This window comes from Vicia villosa, unplaced genomic scaffold (assembly GCF_029867415.1).
Source record: "Vicia villosa cultivar HV-30 ecotype Madison, WI unplaced genomic scaffold, Vvil1.0 ctg.002488F_1_1, whole genome shotgun sequence".
Lineage (NCBI taxonomy): Eukaryota > Viridiplantae > Streptophyta > Magnoliopsida > Fabales > Fabaceae > Vicia > Vicia villosa.
The window spans coordinates 191,214-209,144 of NW_026705944.1; the positions used below are offsets into that span (position 1 = coordinate 191,214).

The window sequence follows — 17,931 nt, forward strand, 5'->3', positions numbered from 1 at the left end:
TTGATTCATTTGGAAATCACAAGACAGCCATTCATTTGGAAAAAGTCAACTATGCAAGTCAACCTTTGACTTTTGAGGAAAATAGTCAACCATGGACTTTTAAAGATCCAAATCATCATCATATGGATATTAAAGACATTTGATCAAAGAAAATTTAAGTAATTCATCAAGAATCAAAAAGTCAACAAAAAGTCAAACTAGGGTTTTTAAGTGTATTTTGAACTAGTTCATGGATCTCAAAATTTCACCTACACAACTCAAAAAACTTCCAACATGAAAGTTGTAGATCTTGGCAAAACAAACAACTTATCACATTGGAACTTTTTTCAAAAAGTGATTATTTTGAGAGATATGGAATTAAGAAGATAATTTTCAAAGACTTAGAAAAATTTTCAAGTGTTTTACTTGGATTTTTTCTTAACTTTATGGCCATTTTTCTCAATGATCCAAAAGGAGTTTGAGGAAACTTTCAACTACTCATTTGAAGTATGTAGCAAGGGCTTTCCAAGGAGTTAAGTAGCATGGAAATCCATGGCTCCATTCATGAGATATGATTTTGTCAATATGGCACCATGAACACTTGAAATGAAGAAATTTTATGAAGAAAGTGAAGAAAGCATTGCTTTTTCACAAGTCAACTTGTCTTGAGCCTCTAACTTGTTCCCTATGCAGAAAAAGTAAGCCTCTAAGATCATATCAAAGTCCTTGCAAGCATGCTTAAAGTTTGTACTCACCATGGGAACCATAACTTTCTCATTTCTTCACAAAGAAGCAACATGGTACAAGATCACATGTGAGCTTCAAACTTCTGAGTTTTTCCCTCCCACAAACACTAAATCTTTCCTATAAATAGAGGGCATTGCTCATTGCATCCCTTACACCAGAATTCTCCAAGTCATACCTCACTTGAAATTCTCCATTTTTCTCATCTTTGCACTTTTATAGTGATTCTGAGTTCTAAGAGTTCTGGGTGTCAAACAAGAGTTTGAACAACTTCTTAACATCAATTAGAAGCTGTCCATACCTCTCTTAGCCTTTCAAACACTTCCAAACCAAAAATCACATTTTTCACTCCATTAAAGCTTTCTCTAAGCTCACAACTTGTCATTTTTCAAACCAAACACTTCCAAATAAAAATAACCTTTCAAACAGCTTCTATTTGTCATTTGGAAGATATCCATAACATCCAAACACTTGCCAAACACCTATAACCCGAAATCACCATTCAAATTTCTCTTAAAAAGAACCTTCGAACCAAACTTGCCAAAACAAAATCCACTCGTGCGTTTTAAGGCCTTTTATGTTTGTTAGCTTCTAAACATCATATAGAAGCTAACCAAACATCTGTTTTGCATCTGGAACACCATTTTCATAGCTAACTCACCATAACTTTTTCAAGTTCTAGGTGAAATCGAGTTTTGTTTTGCAGGTATCTTCAAGAACTTTTGAGCATTGCAAAAGCTTCCTTGAGGTTCATAGAAGCTTTTTGAACACTTGAGTAGGGGTGGCAAAATGGACGGATTGGATGGATATGGATTGGATTGTTAATGGATGGATCAAACCAATCCATTAATCCATTAGAATCCACTAAATTCTCTTAATAAAAATCCAATCCAATCCATCCATTAAGGAATAAAATCCATCCAATCCATCCGTTAACAGATTTCTAATGGATGGATATCTATCCATCCAAACAAATAACTTAAAAATTCTTAATTGTTTTTTAAATTTCACAAATTTTTTTAATATTCTTAATTATTTTTTAAAAAAAATTTAAAAATTAAATTTCACAATTTTTTTTTAATATTCTTAATTATTTTTAAAGAAAATTTTAAAAAATTAAATTTCAATTTTTTTTTAATATTCTTAATTATTTTTAAAAAAAATTAAAAAATTAAATTTCACAATTTTTTTAATATTTTTAATTATTTTTAAAAAATATTTTAAAAAAATTAAATTTCACAAGAATTAAATATTTTTATTTATTTTTTAAATTTCATAAAAAAATTAAATTTCACACATAAAAATTAATATACCCATTATTTTTATATTTCTTTCAAAAATTTAAATTTCACAAAAAAATAATTTAAATATTCTTAATTGTAAAAAAAAACACACACACACACACACACACACACACACACACATATATATATATATATATATATATATATATATATATATATATATATATATATATATATATATATATATATATTTCTATATTCTTAAATATAAAAAAAATACACACACATATATATATATATAAATAACATAATTAATGTTAATAAGTTTAGAAAGTGATACAAAATTACTACAAATCTTTGGATTTCATTTACACAAGGTTCTTGAATTACAAAAGAGAATTCCTAGGTGAAACGAGATTCAAGATTGCATAAAGTCCTTAAGCTACAAGAGAATTCCAATTGATTGGAGCGACTCAATTTCTTCATGTTTCCACCTCTTCTTTGCATGCCAAAACTTTTCTCATCATTACTCATCTTCAAGTTAAAGAACCTGCCATAAAGTTTTCAGAGGTATAATCTCAGCATTGCTTCCTCTAGCAGTAACAACAAGAACATCTTTAGAATATGGTATGTGTGTGCATGTCATTAAGAAAAGAACGAGCTTCTTCTTTTTGTAATATACTTCACTAAGTATAGAAGAAACATCAAAGCACATATACCAATATACAAAAATAAATTTCTTTTTTGTTGTGAAACTTTATCTCTCGTAAATTAACTTTTGAGATGAGATAAATAAGTTAGTTATATTACTGTGTGTCCACCGTTAAAAATCTTTATAAGCATTTAAAATACCTATAATAAACAGTTATATTAAATATATAAGAGGAAAATTGAAAATGAAGTTAGTATAGAACTGAGCAATATTTGTGGCATATGGGAAAAAGGTGCAGTAAAAAAGTTATATTAAATATATAAGAGGAAAATTGAAAATGAAGTTAGTATAGAACTGAGCTATAGGCACATCACATAATGGCATAAGGCATAAAACAGCATCTAATTTTTTATCTATTCATTTTGTGCATCAAATACCTCTAACTTTGTGAAGTCAATAAATAATTGATAGTAGAAGACCCTTATTATTTCATCACGTGTTTATATACTATTGGAAACATTAATTGGAAGAGGTAAGGTGAGCTCTTATAATGAATCTCAAATTCGTGTAGTTGCAACTTGATTTCATAGTTTGTATTTAAACTTAATTAATGATTGTCTAATTTCAATTCCTTCACAGATGGTCATTGATTGCTGAAAAACTGCCGGGAAGAACGGACCACGAAAGATAAAGAACTATTGGCATAGCTATTTAAAAAAGTGCTCAAAGATAAAAGATTACAAAACCACAATTCCTGTGTTAAATCCCAAACCATATGATAGTATTCAGCATTCAGTAACACCTCAAAGCCCTAGTTCTGATGTTGATAAGGACATTCATAACTATATTTTAGAAAGTTCGACAGTACCAATGCCGGTAGAAACATCAGCTGAAGACAACTAATGGCATAAGGCATAAAACAACATCTAATTTTTTAACAATGACTAGTACATAGTGTTAGAGTTTACAGATCCACTGAGTTTACCAAGACTTTCCTGAAAAAACATCATTGATTATTTTCTACAATGAACCTATACCAAGCAATATCTTGCTAGTCAGAGTCAACTGCATGGATAATCGATACTATTGGGTTGTATTATAAGTCAAATTATCAATTAAAGCATTACAACTAAGGCCACTTTTAGATGTTTCACCTAGTTTAATGGAAGTGACTCATTTGGTTGGATATGAGAAAAGCAAGAAGTAAAACCAGAACCAGCTTGGTCATTGGAGAAGAAACTGGAAAAGGAAGAAGTAAAACCAGAACCAGCTTGGTCATTGGAGAAGAAACTGGAAAATCAAGAAACAAAACAACAGCTTGATAAGGTAACAGAAACAAATGATGAACCAGGGACTGATGTGGTCAAGGCAAAAGTTGAAAGAGGAGATGCCAATATGGCTCAATGTTTATATTTCACACTTCACAGCTTTCATAGAGATGATGATGGAAGAAATCCATCGGAAGTTTGCTACGTTGAAAAGGAAATCACCAGTCACAACTGTGTCTAAGTAAACATAAGGGTCAAAAGAGAGATAGATCTGTTTACTGTGTAGGTTGGAAGGAAGTACCGCTTGGTGGCCTAAAAAAACTAGGTTTTTAGCCCAGTTAGTCTACTGACTTCGCTCCCAGATCAAAGTTTTTGTACATGCAGATTCAAGTTATTAAAAGTTTGGCTATACCCCCATCGGCCACCACAACCAAAGCTGACAGACGCCAGACTACATGGACAGGTGTTTGCACCTAAGATATCTATCCCGCTGGTGTAAAGAAGTGGGTTTTAGAGGAGGAGAAGGGGGGAGACACAGAATTGATGTTCTGAACAAAGGGTTTGAACCTTGAGCAGGTCCAAATTGATTTTAGTAATGAGCTTGTTAAGGTAAGGTAAGGTAAAAGGAAGCTTCTGCCAACCAAGCCCATATTTGGACATTATGGCAAGGGTCAGGCCTAAGCTGACAGAATAATAATCTCTTACTGTTCTTGGAGCAACGTATATCAGAATGGACAGACAAGATTTAGTATGCCTTCCTAGATTTCCAGTTTCCAGATTGCAACTTCGACGACAAGGTTGAAATTAAAGAGGGTGTTATTGTTTGGACAACAAATTGGAAAAATCAGATAAAGTTAGAGTAGTTAGCTAATGCGTTTGATAAATAAATAGATGGTGCAAGTGACCAGGTATCAATATCATTCAGATGCGGCCACATTGAGTGATTAATCAACACACACACTCACACATATTGATATAAACAGATCCTAAAGTAATCAGAGACATCAGAGAAACTAAGCAGTAACAGATCTTAACGTAATACAAGTAATTCAAACTTTCAAACCTTCAAAAACAGATCAACAGAAACAGCACTTTGAATGAAGCAACCCTTAACAAACATTTACCTTTTTAGCTTTGTAGAACTTGGAAATCAAAGCAATGTCAAGCGATAGCTATAAGCACCCCTGAAAACACAGAAACACAAACCTTTGAATGAAGCAACCCTGAAACTGATAACATAACCATAACCATAACCATAAATCCTTTAACATGAAAAATAATAATGGGTTTCAGCATATAAATTATCTTAAATACATCGTTTTTGCGTTCGAAACGAAAATCAAACGTATGAATTTCGAAACGAAAAATTAAACAATGCATACGGATCGAAGAAAAATTAGGGAAATACCAATGATATCGAGTAAGAAGCCAACGATTACGAGAATAGGAAATGTTGAGTTGCGATGCTGATTTGAATTTGCGATGCTGAGATGAATTGCGATTGTAGCACCGAAACTTTGAGTTGAATTGCGATTGTAGTACCAAAACGTTGAGTTGAATTGCTAGCTAAATGGTTTCATCAAGAAACTGGGGGAAGAAGAAATTGGGGGAAAATGAAATTAGGGTTCTTCTTTGGAGAGAACGTGATTAGGGAAATTTGGAAATTGAATCTGAAATATTTTTTTTTCTTATTGTGTTTTAACGTTTAACAAAAGAAATTAAATGCAATATATTTTTATATTAAAAAGTTTAATTTAATAAATGATAAAATAATATCCAATGGATTTATAAAATAAGATGGATGGATTGAATCCATCCATATGATTTAATGGATGGATTGGATAAATCCATTAAATTATTTTTTTGTTTAATGGATGGATTGGATGGATAAATTATAGGATGGATCGGATGGATATTGTGTTAATGGATTTTATTGCCACCCCTACACTTGAGGCATTCCCAGGTCCACCACATTGCTCTCCAGACCTCCATTTTCAGAGGTATGTGACTTGATTTCGAGCTCCCTCAAAAGGAGCTCAATTTATGTGTTTCTTGATACCAAAATGTTTGTTATAACATGCTGAATAAAAGCCCTAAGGTTTTGAGAATTGATTTTTCAAATTAAGCATTTAATTTTAATTTGAAATTTCTAGGGTTCATACGAATTTCCAGAAACTCTTGAGTTTTAATGTGTTTTAATTATTACTAAGCCCACTGTTAGAATCGTGAGTCAATTCTGATCATGTTAGGGTTTTAATTTGTCAAAATTGGTTGAGTATTGATAATGTTTGAATTTGATGCCATTGATGTTGTTGTTACTGTGTTCATGGCACGAGGAAGAAGATGAATTTTTTCAAACTTCATTCAGGGTGCATTTTAAAATATAATGTTTTGCTTCCATTCCAATAACGACTACATCGTTATAGCCCAGTTGGTTGTGTGTGTTTGTGAAGCGTGTGCCCAAGGTCTGGGGTTCGAATTCCCCTCGCCCCAGACCTTTTTATTTCTTTTATTTTTCAGTGTTTTACAACTTGTTTTGTATTATATTGAACTGGGCTCATTCCTTTGTCACTATGCGCGCATAGCCCAGTTGGTGGTTGTTTTGTGTGGTGACCTATACGGCGTGAGTTCAAGCCCTTGTGGCCACACTCCATTTCTTTTTTATCACTCATTTCTTTAAGTTTTTATTAAACTTTGAAAAATCACCAAAAATAGGAAAATTAGTCTTTTTAATCTCTTATTTTTTGTGTGTTTTATTTAATTAGTGTATTTTAATACCATGATTAAAAATCCCAAAAATATTTATTTTATCATAATTTAAAAATTAATCAAAAACAAGTCTTTTAATATATGAAATATCAATAAAAAATATGTCTCTTTTTGAATATTTCTCTAAAGTGACTTAGTATATTTTTGTCAATACTTGTTTAGGGTTAGGTTAGAGTGTCTTTAACTTATCTATGTACCCTTATACCATTTCTCCTAAAGAAATTGGTATTTAACAATTAAAATTAATTAGGTTTAGGTGTATGTTTCAAAACCCTAATTTCTAAAACCCTAATTTGAAAACTTTAGGTTTAAAACCCTAACCAAAAAATTTGCAACATGTTGATCTTTGTTTATACATGCTTATTTGTGCTTGTACATACTTGTTGATTTTAGTCCATGTCTTGTATTTAATTATTAATCTTTGTGTTGTACATACTTGTTGATTTTATATCCATGTGATTTGTACTTGTTATTATTCTTGTTTATCTAACCCAATGTTTAATCATCACATTAATCAATCATCATTCATACATGATTTGAATCCAAGGGCTTAGATACATCCATTTCTTGCTTGTTAACACTCACTTGTTTGTTCTTGTACATACATGAGGTATTTATTGTTAATTGTTTAAGCTTGATGTTTTATCCAAAGGATGTGAATGATATTGACTAAATTGTCAAGGTACTTAAATTCTTTTCCAATCTATTTTACTTTTGTGTTAATTATTTTAAAGCTTTTCACTTGTTTATGATTTAGTATTGTTAAAGCTTAGCCAAAACCCTTTTGTTTTGAAACCTTGGTATTGAGAATAGAATTATTCCCGGTGAAGCTATTCTTGATCCATTGATCTTGTTTTTAAACCTTGGTGTTAAGAGATGAATTATTCCCGGTGAAACTTCTCTTAGCCCATTGACCATGTATTTTAAAGTTTGGTCCTTCTTTGATTTGTTTTAAATTTGTTATGTATTTTAGAGCTTAACCTTTTAAAACTTTTTAGGTATTTTAAAACCTAATTCTCTTTTCAAAATTGTTAAGTATTTAAAGCTTAACCTTTTAAACTTATTGGGTATTTTAAAGCCTAATCTTTTTTTTTATCTTGTTAAGTATTTTAAAGCTTAACCCTCTTTTAAAAATTTGTGAGTATTTTAAAGCTCACATCCAACAAGATTTTGGCCACTTTGGCCCCCTTTTTTTTTCCTTTTTAAAAAAAAAAGAGGAACTACAGAAGCTCTGACTTCCCTATTGCACTTAAGGGGTATGTAGGCCTAACATGCAATATCTTATCGAGCTCACTTTCAAAACATTCTCTTTCCATCCTCACCCTCTATTTCAAACAAGTTTTTCACATAGGTTTTTCACAAAAAAATTTATTTATAAACAAAAGATAATAACACAAAAAAAAAGAGGTTCCCATGGAGTACCATGGATATGAGGGGTGCTTAAAACCTTCCCCTTGTATAACAAACCCTCTGTAGCCAGATCTCTGATAAGTTTATTAGTTTTGATTTTAAAACTTCTGTGGGTTTTATTTGCTCTTTCACCCATTCCTTTTTGGAAACAATAAAGCGCGATGGCGACTCTGATTAAAATGAGCTAAGTCTTCCCATGAATCTAGCCTCACCAAATTCACCGCTACAACAACCTAAAGGCTTTGTTGATCCAAATCTTCCTAACCATGTCTACAAACTAAGAAAGGCTCTCTATGGTTTGAAACAAGCTCCCAGGGCTTGGTATGAGAGATTGACTAAATTTCTAACCATAAATGGATATAGGAAAGGCGGAATAGACAAAACTCTCTTTGTAAGGAATGAAGATGGACGAATCATGATTGCTCAGATATATGTGGACGACATAGTGTTTGTTGGAATGTCACATGGAATGGTAAAACACTTTGTCAGTCAAATGCAGATTGAGTTTGAAATGAGTATGGTTGGAGAATTGACATACTTCTTTGGACTACAAATTAAGCAAATGGAAGACTCTATCTTTCTATCTTAAAGCAAATATGCCAAGAACATTGTCAAAAAGTTTGGAATGGATAATGCTAGTCACAAAAGAACTCCTGCACCAACACACTTAAAGTTATCTAAAGATGAAGGTGGCACGAGTGTTGACCAGAGTTTGTACAGGAGCATGATTGGAAGTCTACTATATCTAATAGCCAGCAGACTAGATATTGCATTTGCAGTAGGAGTATGTGCTAGATATCAAGCAGAACCCAAGGTAAGTCACATAAACCAAGTCAAGAGAATCTTCAAATATGTAAATGGAACTTCTGACTATGGCATATTATACACTCACGGGTGTGACCCTACCCTGTCTGGGTATTGTGATGTTGACTGGGCTGGAAGTGCTGATGATAGAAAAAGCACATTTGGAGGGTGTTTCTTCTTAGGAAACAATCTCATATCATAGTTTAGCAAGAAGCAGAATTGTGTCTCGTTATCAACTACTGAAGCAGAATACATAGCAACTGGTTTGGATGAAATAAATGCTGACTGAATACAATGTTACACAGAATGTCATGACTTTGTACTGTGACAATCTCAATGCTATCAACATCTCCAAGAATCCAATTCAGCATAGCAGAACCAAACATATTGATATCAGACATCACTTTATTAGAGAACTTGTAGAAGACAAAGTCATCTGCTTGGAACATTTATCCACTAAACTTTAACTAGCTGACATATTCACCAAAGCTCTTGATGCAACACAGTTTGAAAACTTGCGAAGCAAGTTAGGAATCTGTATCTATGAGGAACCATAGATCCCTTTGAAAAAAGGAGAGAAGGGGGGAGTTTGGTTTGGCAACTTTTTTGGCCAAACAGGGGGAGTAGTAATGTCACCCCAGAACAACATGTGTGTGTGATCAATAATTCCTGATAGCTTATTTTGTGTTCATCTGCTTGATTGTGTGTAGTATAGCTGTTTATTTCTGTTATACTTGACAGTTGTTCATGTGGTATGGTTGTAGTGGTGGTATAACCATGTTAAATGCTTTGATGTTTGCTGTAGAAGTAGGAGTAACCTTGGTTGTTATATGCATGCTGATTATAGTAGTAGTAGTAATTGCATGTTTGTGTGGTATGATGTACTCTATTAGCTCTGATTGTGTGTGGTTGTGTGTTTTCTGCTGCAAGTGTTTCTCTGATGTGGTGTGACAGGATGTTTTAGCCAAAAGTTTTCCAAAGGGGGAGATTGTAGATGTTTTCATGTTGGCTGCATTTGTGGTAAAACATACCTGGGAGTTTAATGTCTTGACAAATATCATGACATGCTTTATATGGTGTTATGGAGGTTGCATATGTTTAAGCTAATACAGGTTTTTTAGTGAATGTCATGACCGATGTCATGACATCCATGTTTGACAGCAGGAGCTGTTATGTTTTACTATTATGTTTCCTTATTTCTCTGAATCTATAATTTAGGAAACATTTTATTGTGTTCTGAATATTTCTCCTTGAAGATTTCGCATACAGCATATTCTGTAAGAGCCTGATGACGTGTGAATTAGGTTAACTTGGTTAACCCTTACTTGTTTCTTGGAAAGCCCAAGACCCAAAAGCTGCATATAAGAAGACTGCAATCCTAATTTGGAACACAGAGAGATTTTTTATTGTGAAGAACCATAGTTTTGTGTTTGTGTGTTTAGTCTCTTGTACTCAAAGCAATTGTCTTTTGATGATTGTATTGGAATAGGTTGTTTTTGTACTTTTTCACTCAAAGCTTTTAAGCACGAGTGTGTGTCTCTTGATTGAAGCTTTTAAGCAAGATTAAGGTGTGTTTTTGAAGTGTGTCTTCTCTCTTTTGATTAAAGTCTGTTTGTAATCACTATTGTGATTGGGGGGGAGTGAGTGGAGATACTTAGGTCTAGGACTAGATTAGAGTTGCATTGGGTAGGTCTTAAGTGAGGAGTTGTAAACGGGGGAGTTTAGCTCTGAATTTACTGCTTATATTGGATTCCCTCCCTGGCTTGGTAGCCCCTAGAGTAGGTATAGTTGTATACCGAACTGGGTGAACAATTCTATGTGTTCTTTATTGTTTTATGCTTTTTCTGTCTTAAAGTATTATTCTGTGTTATTGTGGATGCCATAAAATCCAGTAAGACATCGTGTGTGAGTTACTAGAATTTTCACACTAGTTTGTGGGTGGTAAGGTGTATCTACATGGTGTCTAACTCCATATTTTGCTAAGAGTTTATCGAAGATTTTAGAAATGAAGTGAGAGCCTCTGTCTCTGATGACGAGTCTCGGCACACCGAATCTTGGGAAGATTATGTTCTTGAAAATCTTGATTACTACTCGTGTGTTATTTGTTGGAGAGGCTATAGCCTCGATCCATTTGGACACGTAATCAATGGCTACGAGTATGTATTTATTACCAAAAGAAGATGGGAAAGGTCCCATGAAGTCGATTCCATAAACATCGAAGACTTCTACTTCCACAATGCCTTTCTGAGGCATTTCATCGCGTCTTGAAATGTTGCCAGTGCATTAACACCGGTCACAGTTTAAAACAGCAATGTGCATATCTCTCCATAGATTTGGCCAAAAGAAACCAGATTGCATGATTTTTGCACAGGTTTTAGATGTACTTGAATGACCTCCATAAGGAGCAGCGTGGCAATGGTCTATTATGCTTTCAATTTCTTCTTCTGGCACGCAACGACGAAAAATCCCATCAGAACCTCTTTTAAAGAGGAGGGGTTCATCCCAGTAGTATTGTTTAAGGTCATGGAAAAACTTCTTCTTTTGTTGGTATGTTAACTCATGTGAAAGGACACCGGCAACTAGGTAATTAACGAAATCCGCATACCATGGTGCAGTAGAGTGAGCTAATGCCACTTCTGTTAAGTGGTTGGTTTCAAGACTTGAAGTCTCTATTTCTAAAGGATAGCTGGCTTGATAGTGTTCAATCTCATTGGTTTCAAATTTATCTATAAGCTTTTCGTATGGGAAATCATCATTGATTGGTACTTGTTCGATCTTCATATTTTCAAGTCTAGAAAGGTGGTATGCTATGACATTTTGGTTTCCCTTTTTTTCTTTGATTTCTAAATCAAATTCTTGTAATAGTAGGATCCATCTCTGTAATCTAAGCTTGGCATCTATCTTAGTTAGAAGGTATCTAATAGCGGTATGGTCGGTATAGATGATAACTTTATCTCCCACCAGTAGGAACGGAATTCGTCTAACGCAAACACAAATGCTATAAGTTCCTTTTCTATTGTGGCGTAATTCATTTGGGCTTCGTATAGGGTTCTACTCGCATAGTATATGACATGGAATTTTTTATCTTTTCGTTTTCCTAATACGGCACCTACAATATAATCGCTTGCGTCGCACATTATCTCGAACGGTTCACTCCAATCTGGAGGTTGCATAATTGGTGCAAAGATTAGTGCCTGTTTTAGAATTTGAAATGCTTCAGAACATTTGTCATCGAATATGAATTCAGCGTCTTTCATTAGCAACTCACTCAATTGTTGGATAAATAAATCCAGCGTCACCCTTAGGGATTCGAATGGGCTTAACATCCCAACCCATGGCGCCTAGAGAGAGCTTACAAACCTCGCTTTAGGTGCAGCCCCTGAGGGCTCATACTATAAGGAAATAAAGTTGCGCCCTCACTAACAGCAATTGCTTTTAGCGCAGTGGTAAGTGCTTGATCCTACAAGTGGTATCAGAGCATGGTCATGGGTTCGAATCCCCCCGGCTGACACTGGGGGGGAGATTGTTGGATAAATAAATCCAGCGTCACCCTTAGGGATTCGAATGGGCTTAACATCCCAACCCATGGCGCCTAGAGAGAGCTTACAAACCTCGCTTTAGGTGCAGCCCCTGAGGGCTCATACTATAAGGAAATAAAGTTGCGCCCTCACTAACAGCAATTGCTTTTAGCGCAGTGGTAAGCGCTTGATCCTACATCAATGGCTGTTATTTTAGAGAGATCTTTGATAAAACATCGGTAGAAACCGACGTGTCCTAGAAAGCTTCTAATTTCTCTAACGGTTTTAGGAGGTTGAAGGTTTTCTATCACTTCTATTTTTTCCTTATCCACTTCGATCCCTTTGTCGGACACAATGTGTCCAAACACAATCCCTTGTCGGACCTTGAAATGGCATTTTTCCCAATTGAGTACTAGATTGACGCCCACACATCGTTTGAGTTCCATTTCAAGGTTTTCTAAGCATCCTTCAAAAATTTCTCCACAGACAGAGAAATCGTCCATGAAGACTTCCATTATTCCATCCAGGAAATTAGCAAAGATTGCCATCATGCATCTCTAGAAATTTGCGGGTGCATTGCAAAGTCCGAATGGCATTCGTCTATAAGCGAATGTACCATAAGGACATGTAAATGTGGTCTTTTCTTGGTCATCGGGGTGGATAGGAATTTGGAAGAATCCTGAGTAGCCATCTAAGTAACCGAAATGGGAGTGTTTGTCCAAGCGCTCAAGCATTTGATCTATGAAAGGCAAAGGGAAATGATCTTTGCGAGTGGATTTGTTTAACTTCTTATAGTCGACGTTCATTCTCCATCCAGTTTGAGTACGTTGTGCTACAGATTCTCCTTTTGCGTTAGTGACTACGGTGACTCCTCCTTTCTTAGGTACGACATGTACAGGACTAATCCATTTACTGTCAGATATGGGATATATAATTTCGGCTTCTAACAACTTTTGAATTTCCTTCTTAACTACATCGCTTAGAATGGGATTGATTCGTCTTTGATGTTCTCTAGAGGTTTTGCAATCTTCTTCAAGCATGACGTGATGCATACAAATAGAAGGACTTATTCCTTTAAGATTTGAGATGCTATAGCCTAGAGCGGTTGGATATTTTCTTAGGACAGTAAGTAATTTTTCGGTTTCGGTTTCGGTTCTTCTTAAATCAGCATTAACTATGACAGGTCGTTTAAGTTCTTCGTCTAGGAATTCGTACCTTATATCATTTGGTAATGTTTTAAGTTTTACAACAGGTTTCTTAGGACCAGGTATAGGATTAGGAGTTAGTTCTAGGCATTTACTCAGGTGATTGTCTTGGTATTCCCCACGTCAATGATCGTCTTCAAAAATAGGCGGTGTTGGAATTCTTAGGATTTCAGTATCCTTTGGTGGTTCTGACTTTATTTCCTTCACACATTCATCGATGATGTCAATAAAACAACATGTGTCTACTATTGCAGGGGCTTTAAGGAATTGAGAAAGGATGAATTCAATTTTCTCTTCTTCGACTTCAAAACTCAGTTGCCCTCGTTTCACATCGATGATAGCACCAGTAGTGGCTAAGAAAGGTCTTCCTGGTATGATTTGAATGTTAGAGTCTTCTTGAATGTCCATTATGATGAAATATGTGGGAATATAGAATTGACCTATCCTTACAGGAATGTTTTCTAGCATACCTACAAGGTACTTCATAGAGCGATCAGCTAATTGTAGGCACATCCTAGTTGGTCCTAATTCTCCTAATTGAAGTTTTTCACAGACTGAAAGGGACATCAAACTAACACTAGCTCCTAAATCGCAGTGTGCTTTGTCAATTACGAACTTTCCTATCACACAGGGTATGGAGAAACTACCAGGGTCTTTCAGCTTAGGTGGCATATTATTTTGGATAATAGCGCTACATTCCGCAGTAAGCATCACTGTTTCATTATCTTCAGGTTTCTTTTTGTTAGACAGTATCTCTTTAAGAAATTTGGCATATGATGGCATTTGTGTTATGGCTTCTGTGAAAGGTATTGTTATGTTTAATTGCTTCAAAAGTTCTACAAATTTCTTAAATTGTCCTTTGGTTTTAGACTTATCTAATCTTTGAGGAAATGGAATAAGTGGCTTATATGGTGGTGGAGTTACGTATGCCTTTTCGGTTTCATTTTCCTTTTGTTGAGACATCGATTTAGTTAGGATTCTTGGATCTACTGGTCCGTCTAATTCAGTCCCACTTTGTAATGTAATGGCATTAGCATGACCTTTCGGGTTAGGTTGTGGTTGACCAGGAAACACTCCAGCTGGGGCAACAGTTGTTGCTTGTTGTTGGGCTACTTGAGAAATTTGGGTTTCTAGCATTTTGTTGTGCGTAGCCAAGGCATCTACTTTGGTTGCTAATTTTTTCATTAATTCAAAGGTGTGTGCATTTTGGTTCATAAACTCTTTATTTTGTTGTGATTGAGAAGAAACAAGGTTTTCCATCATTATCTCAAGGTTGGATCTACGAGGTGCTTGAGAAGTGGCTTGAGGTGTAGCTTGGTTTGGCTTTTGGAAACCAGGAGGTGCTTGAGAAGCGTATAACACATTGTTGTTCTTGTAGGAGAAATTTGGATGATTCTTCCAACCTGGGTTATAGGTGTTAGAATACAGGTTTCCTTGAGCGTAGTTCATTTGGTCGGGAGGTATTTCAGGTAGCAATTGGCATTCAGAAACGATATGTCCAGGTACTCCATATAACTTGCAATTTGGAGTTACAGCAGCCACGGTGGCTGCGGGGGTTATTGCTGAACTCCCAATATTTTGAGTCAGGGCGTTGATTAGTGGTTTTTACACGTTTATTTACCGTTGATTTTAGTCGTCTTTGCTTTATATTGTCAAGTGTTTTACTTCATTCTTCTACATTTTATGCTTTGGTTGTGTATTTTACTGTTTGCAAGCTTAAAGGAATAAATCGAGACAAATCAATGCCAAAAAGTACAAAAAGGGGAGTTTCGAAGGAAGTGAAAAATCAAGCTACATGAGGTCTGACACTACCACCTGTGTCACTTGAAACTGGCCGTGTTAGGATGAAGCGTAGCAAAGAAAATGCAAAAGAGATGAAAGTCACGGGGCTGACACGACTCGTGTTAGCAAGTGTGAGATCTGGAAATTTTCAACATTTTTCTCATCGTGATATGCGTGTAGTATTTTGATCATAACTAGAGCTTCGTAACTCGGAATGACGCGGTTCCGGTGGCAAAATTTTGCTAACGAAAAGGGCTACAACTTTTATGAGGAACAAAAAGCCAAATTCTGAAGTTAAGGGCTTACACGGCCCGTGTTAATTAACACGGCCACCCGTGTTGATAGGTCTGGGCAGATTTTCAAAATTACGTCAGTCAGTGAATCAACACGGGCACCCGTGTTAATCAACACGGCCCGTGTAGATGGATGCGGACAGAAGCTTCACTTTTTGATCTGTTTCAATATGTCCTGTCATTAAGGGTACTTTGGACTTTTTGTGGACACTGAGACTGATACTAATACTATTTAAACGAAGTTTCTGTAAGGAGAGAAGGACTTTTGGCAAGGAGAAGACAAGATTGAAGATTGGAGAAAACAAGGGTTGGGAGAGAAGAAGGTCTTCATGAACGGAAGCGATTGAAGATCAACTTTCATCTCAATTCTTGTAATATATCTATTTTATATTTTGTTTTCTTTGAACAATATGAGTAACTAAACCCTAATGCTAGGGGATGTCCCTGATTTGATTCTGTAATGATTTTGAATGCCTAAGTTCATCAATAGATTTGTTTTCTTATTCAATTTAATTGTACAAGGTTTTTATGCTTTCTTTGTCGGACCAACAAGATTGATTTACGGTTAACAACCAGCTGGACAACGGTTGTTAAGGTTTTTGTACGATTAGACTATAGTAGATATTACCTAGGACTAGGGATACCCTATAGTTACCGGTTAACTCTTGATAACATAAAGGCTTGATTTCATCATAATTCTCTAAGGACTTAGGATTTAGGATGAATGTTCAAAGGTTTTCCCACTAAGGATTTAGGGGAAAATAATCTAAAGGGCGGTAATTAAAGGTTATGAACTTGTTGAAGAGATCTAAATCCAAGGTTATTACAGGAACAGTCACACACTATACCCCTAAAAGCCAATTTACTTTTCTGCTTATTTTAATTATTGTTTAGTCACAATTTGCAAACACAACCCCAACATTAGTTTTTGTTTAATTAAACTACAATTTGAACTTGATATTACTACGCAGTCCTTGAGATCGACATTCGGGGAATTTCCCTATTATTACTACAGAGGCAAAATAGTACATTTGCTATTTTACCGATCAAGTTTTTGGCGCCGTTGCCGGGGACTGTCAAAATATAGAGTTTTAATTTTAGTTCAATTGAAATTTTGTTGCTCGTCAACTAAAATTTTGTTTTGACTTTTTGTTTATTTGAATTTGATGTTATTATAAAAAAAAAGAATAAAAAGTCTGATTATTTTTGCTTCATAAATTCTTCTCTACTTTGCTACTAACAAATTGTCTGAGTTTTGTAGCTATGTATTGTTTTGATACATTGCCACCTGTATCTCCTGCATGTTGGTCGCCTGATTCAGGAGTCACTTTGGAAGAGGCGACTAAAATGTTTAAAGCATATAAGAGAGAGGTAAGCATCCTTATGAATGAATGTAAGGAAGCTAACTTTTATCCAGATAGGTTTATTTGGAGAAAGTTAGAGTTGGAAGAAGAATATGTGGAACCAGAAGAAAAATGCATAATATCAGATGAAGAGGATGCAGTAAGAATAGAAGAATTTGAGGTAAAAAAGAAATATGGGGAAGAAGAAATAAGGAAACTTGATGATGATCGAGTTTTGGATAAAACCACAAATTTAACAAATTGTGAAGATGTGGTCACCCAACAAGAAAATCTTCAACAAGAGAGTATCCCCGAAAACTATTTTTACAACAAGGCAGATGAAAGACAAGAAATTGACAAAGTACTGGAAGACATTTATGCCTTGTTCGATAAAATCAAGCTAAAATGGATTTGGCAGCAACATCATCAGTACTTTAAGTTCACGGGATTGCTACCAAACAAAAGAAAGAAAAAAGATGATGTGTTCTTTGTGTCATATATGCCACCCTAACAAGGGGAATGGATCGTCGAGCCATGCGACGTTAAACGAAGCGCTTCGTGGGAGGCAACCCATGCTTTTAACAACTTATTTTTCTTTTTGTGTTTGCTTGTTTTTTGTTTCAGGAAATAAAAAGGGGGACTTTCTGGTGAATGCTAGGAAGCTGCAGTTAGAGTTGCACTACCCTCTGTGAGTCACCCCTCTCGGGCTTGTTCTGAAACATTGGGGCCAATGTTTAGTTCAAGTTTGGGGGAGGATTTACTCTTGCATTTTTCTTTTTATGTTTTTGTTATGATGTGTAAAACCAAACATTGGGAGTTTTGATCTTAAAGAGCGATCGGGAATAGTATATAGAGATGAAGGGAGGATTGTTTGAGGACAGGAAGTTCGGAATAATGTGACAAGAAGAGGTTTATTTAAA

General features: G+C 35.1%; 1 protein-coding gene and 1 long non-coding RNA gene across 2 annotated transcripts; both read right to left on the reverse strand.

Annotated features, from left to right (window-relative positions):
- Positions 1-2,266: 2,266 nt before the first annotated feature.
- LOC131638943 (uncharacterized) lies at positions 2,267-5,826 on the reverse strand. Its single transcript, XR_009294816.1, has 3 exons — positions 5,296-5,826; positions 5,012-5,071; positions 2,267-2,517 (listed from the first exon to the last, which is right to left on the reverse strand). It is a non-coding gene; the product is annotated as an uncharacterized LOC131638943 (long non-coding RNA).
- A 7,890-nt stretch (positions 5,827-13,716) lies between these two features.
- LOC131638945 (uncharacterized) lies at positions 13,717-14,853 on the reverse strand. Its single transcript, XM_058909470.1, has one exon. The coding sequence runs from the start codon at positions 14,851-14,853 to the stop codon at positions 13,717-13,719; it is 1,137 nt and encodes a 378-aa protein (XP_058765453.1).
- Positions 14,854-17,931: the final 3,078 nt, after the last annotated feature.

Coding starts and splice junctions, on each gene's coding strand:
- LOC131638945 (XM_058909470.1), bottom strand. CDS start 14,853: ATGGAAAACCTTGTTTCTTCTCAATCACAACAAAATAAAGAGTTTATG.